A 12,197-nucleotide genomic window follows, 5' to 3' on the forward strand; every position below is an offset into this window, starting at 1 on the left:
TATATAATAAACACACAACTGAATGGTGGATATAAATTCAAGAATTGGAAACACTGGGTGTAAGTCATACATTAAGAGGACCAAAAGAACAAAATACCAAGACAGATTAATAAAAACAACAGGGAAGAAAAACCTTACTGTCCAGAAGCCTAACACATCAGGAACAGTAAAGCTTTGTTAGATACAACCTGAGTAAGAGTTCTCACTTCAAAAACTAGCTGATGAAGTACTGACTGAAGAGGAACAATAAATACAAGATACTGTGTATCCAACCAAACCAAGTGAGAACCTGGAAGTTTTACTTCAGTACTTAAACTTTGATTCCTGAGAGGAGATTCAAAACACTTACCTCTTCTTAGTTGGTTCCGTTGTGTTCTTCCCAAGGATTTCCCTAACAAAAGCAAATATATTTTATTACATATGCATGGGGTAGCACCAGCCCTAAACGTGAACAAGTAACTGCAGCATTGATTTTCTTGGTTACTCCCCTGGAACTAACCAGTAGGTTAGGAAATATAATGCTTACATTTAAGATGCATAATAAATTTAAAGTTTCAATGAAATATGCTTAACAGTTATTATCCTCACATACTTCCCACAGTGACCAAAATAAATTGACTTAAAACATAAGCTTTTACATTTTACTAGGAAAACATGGTACCAGGCCGCCAAAGTCATTTTCATGCACTGGGAAGGAATCATATTCTCTAAGACAAAGAAAGAGACAATTTGCTGCTTATATAACTTGGTTGGTGACCTGCAATGGGGAGCACCCATAACATTTACAAAGAAATGAAGGGAGAAATTCTCAACAAACACTGCTAAGGAATCCGAGAGGAAGTTACATCAGTCAGATCCCTAGCTCCAACAGCTCTTCATTCAAGGGCACTGTACCTTTCTCAGATAAAATAAATAAAATGATCAAAATTCCATATATAAAAAAATTAGCAATGATTCTAATTCTATATTATATGATTTGATATTGAAAAGGATAAAGGGACTGTATTTTCTAATGCCTTTATCAAATGGGAAAAAAATCAAGTCTGTAGGCCTGCTTTATTTTTCAAGGGAATAATGGGCCTTACTATGAGGCTACGTTGCATAACAAACACCTTGTTTCATGGAGCTATTACACCTGGGACAAGGGCTCTCTTGGGAGGCCCCTTTGCCTTTAGGGACCTCGAGAGCAAGGCATCCCTAGAGGGGCATGGTCATAAATGGCCATCTAACCAAGGGAGGCCAGGGTGTCACTAAAGTGGCTGAATTCTCCTCGGGCACCAAGAAACAAGAGTCAGACACATGACTGACAACATCTTCTAACAGCACTAATTTGAGATGCAGATTTTTGTTGGGAGAGCACTGTGAACATCACCCCACCCATCTGAAATGCACTGTTACTTGCACTCACAGAACTGTGTGTATTCTTTTTTTAAACATCAGTTTTACCTCATTGCTTTCTGCTCCTCCTGCATCTGTTCTCTGACTTGCTGTAGTTCCTTCAGTAGTTCAAGATCTGTGCCATTCACCCAGGTATAAACCACATCGATTGGCATGGGCAGACAGAGCCTAAGGCAAATCACAAGTCCTCCAGCTTACTTACATGCTTTTTGCCAGTATTTGGGAATAAGAGTATAACAGGGTTCGAGCTCCAAGGTTATGAAAAAAAAATCAATGAAAAGGTAATCCAACCAGCCAACCATATCAGAGAATTGCATGTTTTCTAACTGGCACTGGGAGACTATTTGTTGAGAACTTTCTCTGCAAGATACACGCAGATCTTTATGCAGGTCTGCACCATTTCCTCCCCACAAGCACCCTGAAAAGAGGCTGCCATCGTTCTGCTTTTAGGATTGTCAGGAGGTCTTGGAAGCTCAGTTTACACTCGTACACGTGCACTCAGCAAACAGGGTGCTGCAAGGCATATGCAGCCAAACCTAGAAAAGAAATGAAAGGCTAGGGGCGCCTGGGTGGCTCAGTGGTTGAGCGTCTGCCTTCAGCTCAGGGTGTGATCCTGGCGTCCTGGGATTGAGTCCCATGTTGGGCTCCCTGCAGGGAACCTGCTTCTCCCTCTGCCTGTGTCTCTGCCTCTCTCTGTCTCTCATGAATAAATAAATAAAATCTTAAAAAAAAAAAAAAAAGAAATGAGAAGCTAAACAAAATTACCAAAACTAAGTCCAGAAAGAAGATCCAGCCCTCCTTAATGCTGCAGCCTTCCTTATTCCCTTCTGCCCCAAGCCCAACCCCTCCCAGCCCTCCTCACGCTGCCCTGCTTTTCCTTGTCTTCATAGCACTTACCTCATTTCTACCATATTAAATAATTAACTTGTTACCTATATTGTTAATTGTACATGTCCCTCCCCCAGAACATAGCTCCAAGAAGGCAGGAAACCTCCTTATTTTGTTCCCTAAAGTACCCAACCAATTAGAAAAGTCCCCAGCACACAGAAGCTCAGTACTTGTTGAATGAGTCCATGATATGTATGAGCCACTAGCACACACCTTCCTGAAACTGTCCGATTTTTTCCTTATTATCTGTTCCTCAAAATAAGGAGTCAGGCAGGCCTCTAGTTCATATCTCGCCTAAGCCTCATGTTCATGTTTTGTTCAGGTTTCACTCCTGCTGAGAGCTCTCTTCTCCTTTCTTTTACCAGCTTGACCAAAATCCCCCCCATCTTTCAGGTCGGCTTCAGATCTATGATATAGGAGTTCATCGTGACTCACACATTTCAGCAAAGATGTGAAGGGAGGAAGCAAGCCATGTGGGTAACTGGGGGAAGACTGGGTCAGAGAATGGGACCACCAAGTGCAAATGCTCTGAAGCAGAACATAACTGTCATGGTCAAGGAGCTAGAGGCCAGAGTGGCAGAGACTGGGAAGAAAAGGGAAGAGCATAAGAGAAGATGAAGGTCAAAGAGAACCAGGGACCCAGAGCTTCATGTGAAAAATGAGCAATCACCTCATATTCAGGCACCTGGGAAAGCTGGACATCTACCAACCCTCCTGACAACGGTCACCACTGTCTGAGAGTAACATCTAAACCATGTCAAAATCTGCACCTTGTGCTCTAGACACTCCAGTCACTTATCCCAACGGGGGAAGACTTGCAAGCTTTTGTGCCTTTGAACATGTCTCTCCCTGTGACCAACTATCCTTTCTTTCATGCTTTGTTGAACCACTTCCTCCTTCCCCAGTCGCCCTTTCCCCTCACCTCCCCCAAAGAGAAGGTACCACTTATGATGCAGCTTCCGCTGTGCCCTGTACTCAAAGGATCCTAGCACACTGTGTTGTGCTAGCTTTTATGCATGTGTGTCTTCCACTAGATGCAGCATCTCTAGGGCCATGTGGTGCCATACAATCTGTGCCCTGCTGCGTTAGTGACTTCCTCTCTTTTCTAGATCTTCAGGCTCTCTCCTCAATGTAACAGCATGTGACAGCTTCCTCAGCTAGGTTTTAAAATGCATTTACTATACCAATAGTTCTCAAACATAAACAGGCATCAGAATCATGTTAGGGCTTGTAAAACAGATTGCTGGGCTCCATCCCCAGAGTTTCTGATTCATGAGGTCTGGAGTGGGGCCCCAGAATGTGCATTTCTAACAGGTTTCCAGGTAATGTTAATGCTGCCAACCCAGAAATTCACATTGAGAACTAATGATTTAAGTTGTTCACATTCTTAAGTTAAAAAAAAAAAAAAAGAAAGAAAAGAAACAGCTCCCCCCACTAAAATGCCAAGTCTATACAAGGTCATTGAGTTCCTCTTGGTCATCACAAGACACCTAGGAATAGGGCTTATATGAGTGGGGTTTAACATATACCTATTTGCTAAATTAACTCTTAAGTTCATTCCATCAACATATACATCAATCTTTGCCTTGCATTACCTATAACTAAATTGTCCAAGGTCATCTCACTCCCAGTTTCTCAGACCAAAATTAATTTGAAAAAACTGCTTCAAGTTTTTTAAGGTTAAAAAAAATGACACGTTTCCAAAGCTATCTCATACAAGTAATTATCTGCTATTAGAATTTTTTAATAGAATCAGCAGATATCTATACATGTTCAATTGGGGAAAACATTAAGTATATAATGGGTTTATTATGTACTGGCTATTCTAATAAGGTTGTATTAGATGATCAATTTAATTCTCCAGTGTTAAACTAACAAACTAAGGAGACCATATGATCTGCTCAAGGTCAGTGAGTCAGTTGTTTTTCTACTATTAGACATGGCCACAGCGAGTTTGAGTCTTTCTAACCACGAGACCACTATATCTTAGTTTCCAGATGAGAAGAAAGCCTTTATCTTAGAGACTAAATGTCATCTATGACTCAGAACCAAAGCCACAGTGACAGTCATATAGCTTTTATTTTAATCAGTTTAAAGTGAATATACAAGGCACTATCACATATAAAGGATGCTATGAATGTAGTCCCTTGATTCTACATTCCATAAAATAGGTAAAAACACTGAAAACTTAAATGGTATCTTAGAATCAAAGAGTTGGAAGAGATTTTACCCTTAATCTAATACCTACATTTTAGAAATGAAGGACTAGTCCTCAGACTGACTTAATGCCTCACAATTAAGAGCAATAAATAATTTACATATTCACTTCTTAATGACAAACAGAACAAAACTTTGTTTTAAACATTTCAAATAACATTAAAAAGACTTGGAGAGAAACTAGCAAAATAATGAAAACTTCCTATAAATACTATGATATTTAAAAATATATCAGAACATGTGATATGTTATATACGATCCATTTACTTGTCATCTTCAAAATTAGGCAAGTTTGAAATATCCTTATATAAAAATCAAACTATATTTTAATGCAATCTAAAATTAGGAGGAAAAATATTTAACACATACACAAAATTTTTCAGAAAAAGAACAAGAATGTTTGATTAAAACTGCTGACCTCAATATCTGGATTTTCTAAAGCTACTTTTTCTTCTAAAGTTTTAAAGTTCCTTTAGGGCAGGCTTTTCTGCAAATGTGCATGCACCATCAGCATTTAGCACAGCATAAGGCACAGTAGGTTGTGTTGGTGCTTGATAAATATGTGATTTAAAAAAAGACCATCCAGGGGCACCTGGGTGGCTCAGCAGGTGAGCGGCTGCCTTCGGCTCAGGCCATGACACCAGGGTCCTGGGATGGAGTCCCACATCAGGCTCCCTGCAGAAAGCCTGCTTCTCCCTCTGCCTGTGTCTCTGCCATTCTCTCTGTGTCTCTCATGAATAAATAAAGTCTTTAAAAGAAAAAAAAAAAAAAAGACAATTCATTTTGAGGTTTTCTTAGGAAAATCAGCTATAATGAAAATGAAGTAGGAAAACTATTTCATTAAGAATCCAAGAATGAATTGTTCTCAAAGTGTAGTCACCAGACTGGCAGCATCAGTATCCCCAGTGAACTTGTTAGAAATGAAAATTCTGAGCCCTTCTGAGACCTTCAGACTCAGAAACTCTGGGCATGGTGAGAAAATGCATTTTTTTCAAACCTTCCATGTGATTCTGCTGCACACTAAGGTTTTGAGAATTGCTATGGTTTCTTCTTTAAAAAAAAAAAAAAAGTTTATTCATTTGACAGAGCATGCACATAAGCAGGGGGAATGGCAGAGGGAGAAGCAGGGAACCGGCTGCAGGGCTCTAAGATCATGACCTGAGCCCAAGACAGATACCTAACTGCCTGAGCCGCCCAGGTGCCCAAAGAACTGCTATGTTAAAGAAATGGTTCTCACCAACTTTCTCTAGACCCTTCACACTTAATAATTATTAAGGACCCCAAAAAGCTTTTGTTTATAGGTTGTAACTATTCACATTTGCCATATTTAAAAGTAAAACCAGCACTTTAAAAATATTCATTTCAAAACAAAAAACTCTTCATGTTAACATAACTTTTTAAGTGAAAATAACAATATTTTCCAAAACAACAAAATTTAGTGAGAAGAGCAGCATTGTTTTACATTTCTATCAATCTCTTTAATGACTTAGTAGAAGAGAGCAAAGCACTTCAGAACTTGTGCATTCAATCTTTTCCCACAGGTTGTTCTGGTGGTGGTATATGAAGAAAACCCAGGCTCATAGAACTCCCAGATATGGAGTGGGAAAGGAGAGGTGTATTTTCATAGCCTTTGCCAGTAGTAGTGGATTTTCCTCTCTGATCCTACACCAAAGTAAATGGTAGCTGCTTAAAAATTAGTTGCAGTGTGGAATATGAAGCCACATTAATGAACTTTTTGTGCTTTTCCACTGAAATCCATTGGTCCCTCTTGTGCTTTGAATGGCTTTCTTCCCCATGCAGGATTCTGTAACGTCTGTAACAATGATCCCATAACAATGTCTGGAAAATAATAGCTTATTGAGTTAAGGCAGATCTGCCAAATGGTGCCCTATTTCCTTCATTTTCTTATATAATACCAGCAAATTTGATTTTTGGACAATGTCATAGATCTAAACAGAGAAGTCTTATACTGTGAAGCTGTTAAGCTCACAGTGACAGAAACAAGTTTTCCCGAGTTCTTATTTTCACCTGAAAGCTCAAATTTTATCACTGGCAACGAATACTATTCTTTTTTCCTTCAAGAGATACAGGGTTCCTGGGTGGCTCAGTGGGTTAAGTGTCTGCCTTCGGCTCAGGTCATGATCCCAGGGTCCTGGGATGGAGCCCCATGTCGGGCTCTCTGCTCAGCTGCTTCTCCCTCTCCCTCTCCCTCTGCTACTCAGTTTGTGCCCTCTGTCAAGTAAATAAATAAAATCTTAGAGAAAGACAATTGCTTTGTTCACTGTCAAGAAACATCTGGCAAATGACCAAGTCTGAGTAATAATACTGTCATCTGTCCTTTCAAGTTATGACAACAGTGATCCACAGAACAGAAGGGCTAGTCTAGGCTGCAGCTCTAACAATCACATGGCACTTTTCCTCAAGTCACCAACAGTCAGGTACATTTCATCACACAGAACATTAAAAAGATGTGGGGTCAAAGGGCCAAGATATAATCAAATTATTAACTTTTACTGCTTCATCATGAACATTTTTAAGTGTAACTAGCTTTTATCTTACCACTGCAATATGGGGTGGTGAAGACTACAATGACTCATGCTAAGGTGTGGCAGTTTTACCCATCAATGCTTTTACACCATCAGTACAAATATCAACAGAGTAAAAAAGGCAAATAACACCTTAGTATTGTTATAAGAAATAGTTTTGATTTTAGAGACCCCTAGGGGCTTTGAAAACTGTTTATAAGAAATCCTAAGAGGGGTGCCTGGGTGGTTCAAATAGTTAAGCATCTGCCTTTGGCTCAGACCATGATCTCTGGGTCCTGGGACTGAGCCCTAAGTCGGGCTCCCTGCTCAGTGTGGTCTTCCTCTCCCTCTGCCTCCTTTCGCTGCTTGCTTGCTTGTTTGCTTTCTTTCTCCCCCCCCCCCTCAAGTGAATAAATAAAATCTTTAAAAAAGAGAGAGAGATCCTAAGAAAAAACCTAGAGTTTCCTTACTTCACAAATTATTTGCTTACATGCTATTATTCTCCCTACTAGACTATGTGATTCTTTACCGCTGTAATATCTCAGTGTCTAAAACAGAGGAAGACTCAAAGACTTATTTTTGTTAAGGGAGCAGATTCAGGGATGTCATTCACACATAGAGCACGAAGCAGAGTAAAGCTTTATGTCAATTCAAAGAATCCCTGAGCCCTCCCTCCCTGAGACGTTCATGACTCTAACAGTGCTTACATTCAAGGAGTACAGTAATTTAAAAACCACTGATTTGATAGAAATCACATGGGCACTCATAAAAAAGTGAACAGAGGGATAAGGAAATGCTTTTAAGCAGAGAGCAAGGGCTCCAGAGTGATTGGTAATGCAGCCTAGAGGTTCTGAGAAAACTGTCCAGGTGTGCCGACTGATACCAACTGTGGTTACTCATAGTTCCATTAGGTTTTCTGGTTCAGTGAGAAGAGAGGGAAAGATTTATGAGAACTATCCTCAGGGGGAAATGGACAGTCAGGATCCAGGGAGGTTTTTAGTTATGGCCTCTGACATATAGACTTTTGTGGGGGTAACTACACTTGTTAGCTGCCCTACATTTGTTCTGGTCACCTACTGTTCCTTGCCCTGTAATGATTAGCTGTGCACTGTGACAACGGAAGAGTCAATAAGTAAATACTACATAAAATGGATAAATAAAAAAAGGAGAGAACTCCATCTATTTTTTAAAGTTAGAATGATGATTACCAGAAAAATCCAAAATAAAAATTTAATAATGCTTCCTCTGGATGAGGGAAAATCCAAAATGGAACAGAGAGGCATAATTTTTTGTCTATGCTATTTGAACTGTTTTTATTTATTTATTTATTTATTTATTTATTTATTTATTTATTTATTTATTTATTTATGAGAGCGAAGAGCAAGTGAGTGTGCACAAGCACGAGCAAAGAGAAGGGGCAGAGGGAGAAGCAGACTCCCTGCTGAGGAAGCCCGATATGGGGCTGATCCCAGGACTCTGGGATCATGACCTGAGCCGAAGGAGATGTCTAACTGACTGAGCCACCCATGCTTTTCAACCACAGACATAAACTACTTTTATGATATAAAACAATAAGTAATAATTTCATAGACAAAATTTAAAAGCAGACTGTATAATTCATTATAGCTTCAGGAAGAAAAGGAGGATGTGGGAAAAGGCTGATTCTACTCTGAAGCCTACCTTAATGAGGGCGGAAAAAAAATTCCAAGGAAAACAATGGTTGACGGTAGCCTCCAAGAGTGGCTGTACCAGGAAGCTTGGCCTTATAGAGGAAAAGATCCAAGCTGTGTGGCTGTTTGCTCCTCCTCACAGCGGGACAGCAGAGATGTAGCGTCTGCGGGGGCAGGAGGGGGGTCAGTCCTGGTGACTTCCATGGGACTCCCCCTGGTTAACAGAGTGATGTCCACAGAAGAATATGGGCCAGGCTTGGAAAAGAAGAATACTGGCCAGAGTAACCAGCTCATTCTACAGGGGGATGGAATTACCTGATGGAATTACCTCACAGAACTGGGGTGATGATAAGATGATCACATAACTCTGCAAGGCAGGATTACTCTTAGGGAATCAGATTTTTCAATCATAAAACCTGAGGAAGGACCACAAAGTTCCTTCAGATAGGAATGGTCTCGAGTAAGTTAAACCGTATCTACACCTGGAAAAACCCCTTCAACTTCAACTGTTCTATTTAAAGTAAGAGTAATCTCATGACTCATCTCTTAAGTCCAAATAAGCTACTCTCCAAAACTGATCTCTTCTTACCGATTCTGGAAGGACTTTCCAGCAATATTGTCTCTGTAGGAATCAAACAAAACATGGTATTGATCCCGGCTCCATTCCAGAACCACCTAGGAAAAAAAAAAAAAAAGAAAGAAAGAAAAATGTTTTCCTTGCATCAAATACTAAGAGCATATAACTTTCATTTCATTTCAATGTCATTAAGAATCACTAAAGGAACAGGTAACTCAATCAGAATTCATCCATTTGCCCAGTGCCTACCACATGTAAACCATACAGCGTGCTCAATCCAGATTAAAAAACTACAACCGAAGAACAGTTATACAGACAGACAGAAGCTGTAGTAACTGGCCTGGGGGCACAGGGGAGAATGGAAGAGATGTCAAAGGATGCTACATGAGAACGGGATCTTAGGGTGAGCTCACAGGGAGGGGAGAAAGAGCCGGTGGAACAGGACCACACTCAGAGCCAAAGAGCAGCCGGGCTTGGTGGACTCCAGGTCCAGGATGGCTGGCTCTGGCCAGGGCACAGCTAGTAAGCGGGCAGCATGGCCTGGATGGGAAGCTGGGCTCAACTGCAGGTGCCACCTGCCTTGGGAGGCAGAGGCACCCAAGGAGCTGCAGGCAGCCAACACTTGGATCCACCCAACACTTGGATCCACCCAATACTTGGAGGCTCTCCTCACAACACAGGGCAACAAAGCTGTCCCGGGAAGAAGGACATGAGACAAGGTGATGGCCTTACTGTCTCCGACGTTTGAGCCAATGACCTTGCTATATCAGGAGACAGTAGAAAGCTTCAGAGAGGAGCTCCCTCACGTCTGCACCCCGAATCTACAAGCACCCACATATGTGCCCATATTCTTCTTCACGCCCTTTACCACAAAGGAAGGGATTCTCCTCCTTGCTAACTCTGTGTCCATCTGCTCTGGATCTCATCAATTTGTCTCAAGACCTTGTCTGCTCTCTTTTCCCCTCAATAGGACTACTTCCATCAGCACATTCCAGTAATCTCAATAATCAAAACCTTTCCTTCACCCTATATCCTCTGCCGGTTGGTCCCTCTATTCCAAATTCTCTCTTTCAAGGGCAAATACCTTTGGAGGAGCCTCCCCTACACTATCTACCTTTCAGCCTCCCTAATATCATGTTGGCCCTTACCATGTCAGTGGTCTTGCCAAGGCCTCCATGTTGTGGAACTCAGTGACATTTTCCCCATCTCTATTTTATTTAACTGGTAGGAGTTACCCAGTTCCTCCTTAGTGAACACTTCCCTAGTTTTTCTCCTAACACTATCGTGACTCCTTTTTCAGTATCCTTTGCCAGGTCATCTTCTTCTATCTGACCTTAAATATGTCCTTTCATTCCACTACTCTTCCCGGAATGCCCCCCTCCCTGCCAGGTTTTCTGCCAGTTTCCTATAGTGCAAACCCTAGGATGTGTGGCCCTGCTATACTTAGATGACCATGGGAGCCCAAATCATTCAGATTTCAATCCCGCCAGCAGAAAGGAGAGAGAGGGAATGACATGCCCCTCCATTAAGGAAACTTCTTAAAAGGGGCACCTACCACTTCTGTTTTCGCTGGCCTGAACGCAGTCGCATGATGACATGTGGCTACTGGGGAGGCCATCTGGACCCATGTGCCCAGCTATAACTGCTCACTTCTTTACATGACATTCAAGTTTTCAATATCTGACCTCTGCACAATCTTACTTCAGTGGGATGCTTCACAAACACCACAAATTCAACTAATAATCCTCCCATCACTGAATGTACTGATTTAAAAACTGAGGGTCTAATGTGCCTTGTACTGGGTTTACCAAGAGAAAAGTAAATACCCTGGCTTGAAGGAACTATAGCCAATGATGAATAGAGAAGTTTATTGCCAGCTGCAACTGCACTGGAGAAGGAGCACCTCTGTCTAGGAAGACTTCCCTGAAGAAGCAATGTTAGCAGTTGTAAAGGATAAGCAGGAGTCTGTCAGCAGCTGGGGTATGAAAGGTGTGTTGGAGGGACCTACCACCAGACTGGATGAGGGAGTGATGAAGGGGAAGAGAAACAAGGTGTGGCTAGGTTTCCAGAATTTCTAGTATGAGTGGCTAAAGAGACAGTGGGGCCACTTAATGACAGAGGAGGGACAGGTGTAGTGAGGATGAGAGGTGGTGGGATCCCCATGTTAGCCATGGTAGATTTGAGGCTGTATATGCATACAACTGGTCTTCCATCTGGACTGGAAATTCCAAAAGGAAGGGGAATGAGCTCTATGGTAGTATCACACATAACACCAAACCCAAGGGCAGCCATATAGCTATAAAATGCCATCTTCTTTGCTAAATATGGAATATATATCTATTTTTAATAACATAATTATATTGATTTGGATCAATGTATCGAGATCAAACAGAAGCAACTCTCCATCAATATCCCTATATTGCTGCTAAAGGACAACTAGTACATTATTTTTATAAAACAAACCACAAAAGATGAAGCTCAATATCACTGTTCTTGGCTCCTGGTGCTACCCAGAAGACAGGGAGATAATATCAGGAAGGGCACACTTCACAAATGGCTGAGAAATGCTTATGTGCTGTATGTTGACATGACGTGCCTTCCTTTATCTGATAAATTATCTCACCATCTCCAAACCACTTTGGTGTATTAAAAAGCACAGCAGCAGCAAAGAGTCCTTATCAATCACATTTAGGAGTGTTCCTATCAGCCCAGAATTGTGCACACCTCAATCTCAGGGAATATAGTAGGAATACTGGGTTATGACTCAGGGGACATGGAGTTTTATGCCAGCTGTCACTTTTAGGAGACCTTAGTGTCAGATCGTTTTCTTACACTAATCAAGGATGGTGTAGAAGAGAACAGAAATCTGAATGGACAATTAACAAATTATTTATTCTGGGGTAAACTATACAAATATAAATA

The 12,197-nt window shown here is 41.1% G+C and overlaps 1 protein-coding gene across 4 annotated transcripts in view; it reads right to left on the bottom strand.

Moving 5' to 3' along the window:
- Nucleotides 1-12,197, bottom strand: part of GNPTAB (N-acetylglucosamine-1-phosphate transferase subunits alpha and beta) — a 65,732-nt gene that overhangs the window by 35,006 nt on the left and 18,529 nt on the right. For 2 of the 4 annotated variants that reach the window (XM_026012983.2, XM_026012982.2), the window contains exons 2-4: nt 9,288-9,373; nt 1,447-1,566; nt 350-391 (exon numbers count right to left, since the gene is read on the bottom strand). In XM_026012983.2, coding sequence (XP_025868768.2) covers nt 350-391; nt 1,447-1,566; nt 9,288-9,373 — 248 coding nt within the window. Of the gene's footprint in view, nt 1-349; nt 392-1,446; nt 1,567-8,708; nt 8,863-9,287; nt 9,374-12,197 lie in introns of all 4 variants that reach the window. The other 2 variants (XM_072724722.1, XM_072724721.1) reach the window with 2 other exon arrangements.

Source organism: Vulpes vulpes, chromosome 10 (genome assembly GCF_048418805.1).
Source record: "Vulpes vulpes isolate BD-2025 chromosome 10, VulVul3, whole genome shotgun sequence".
NCBI classification, from domain to species: Eukaryota; Metazoa; Chordata; class Mammalia; order Carnivora; family Canidae; genus Vulpes; species Vulpes vulpes.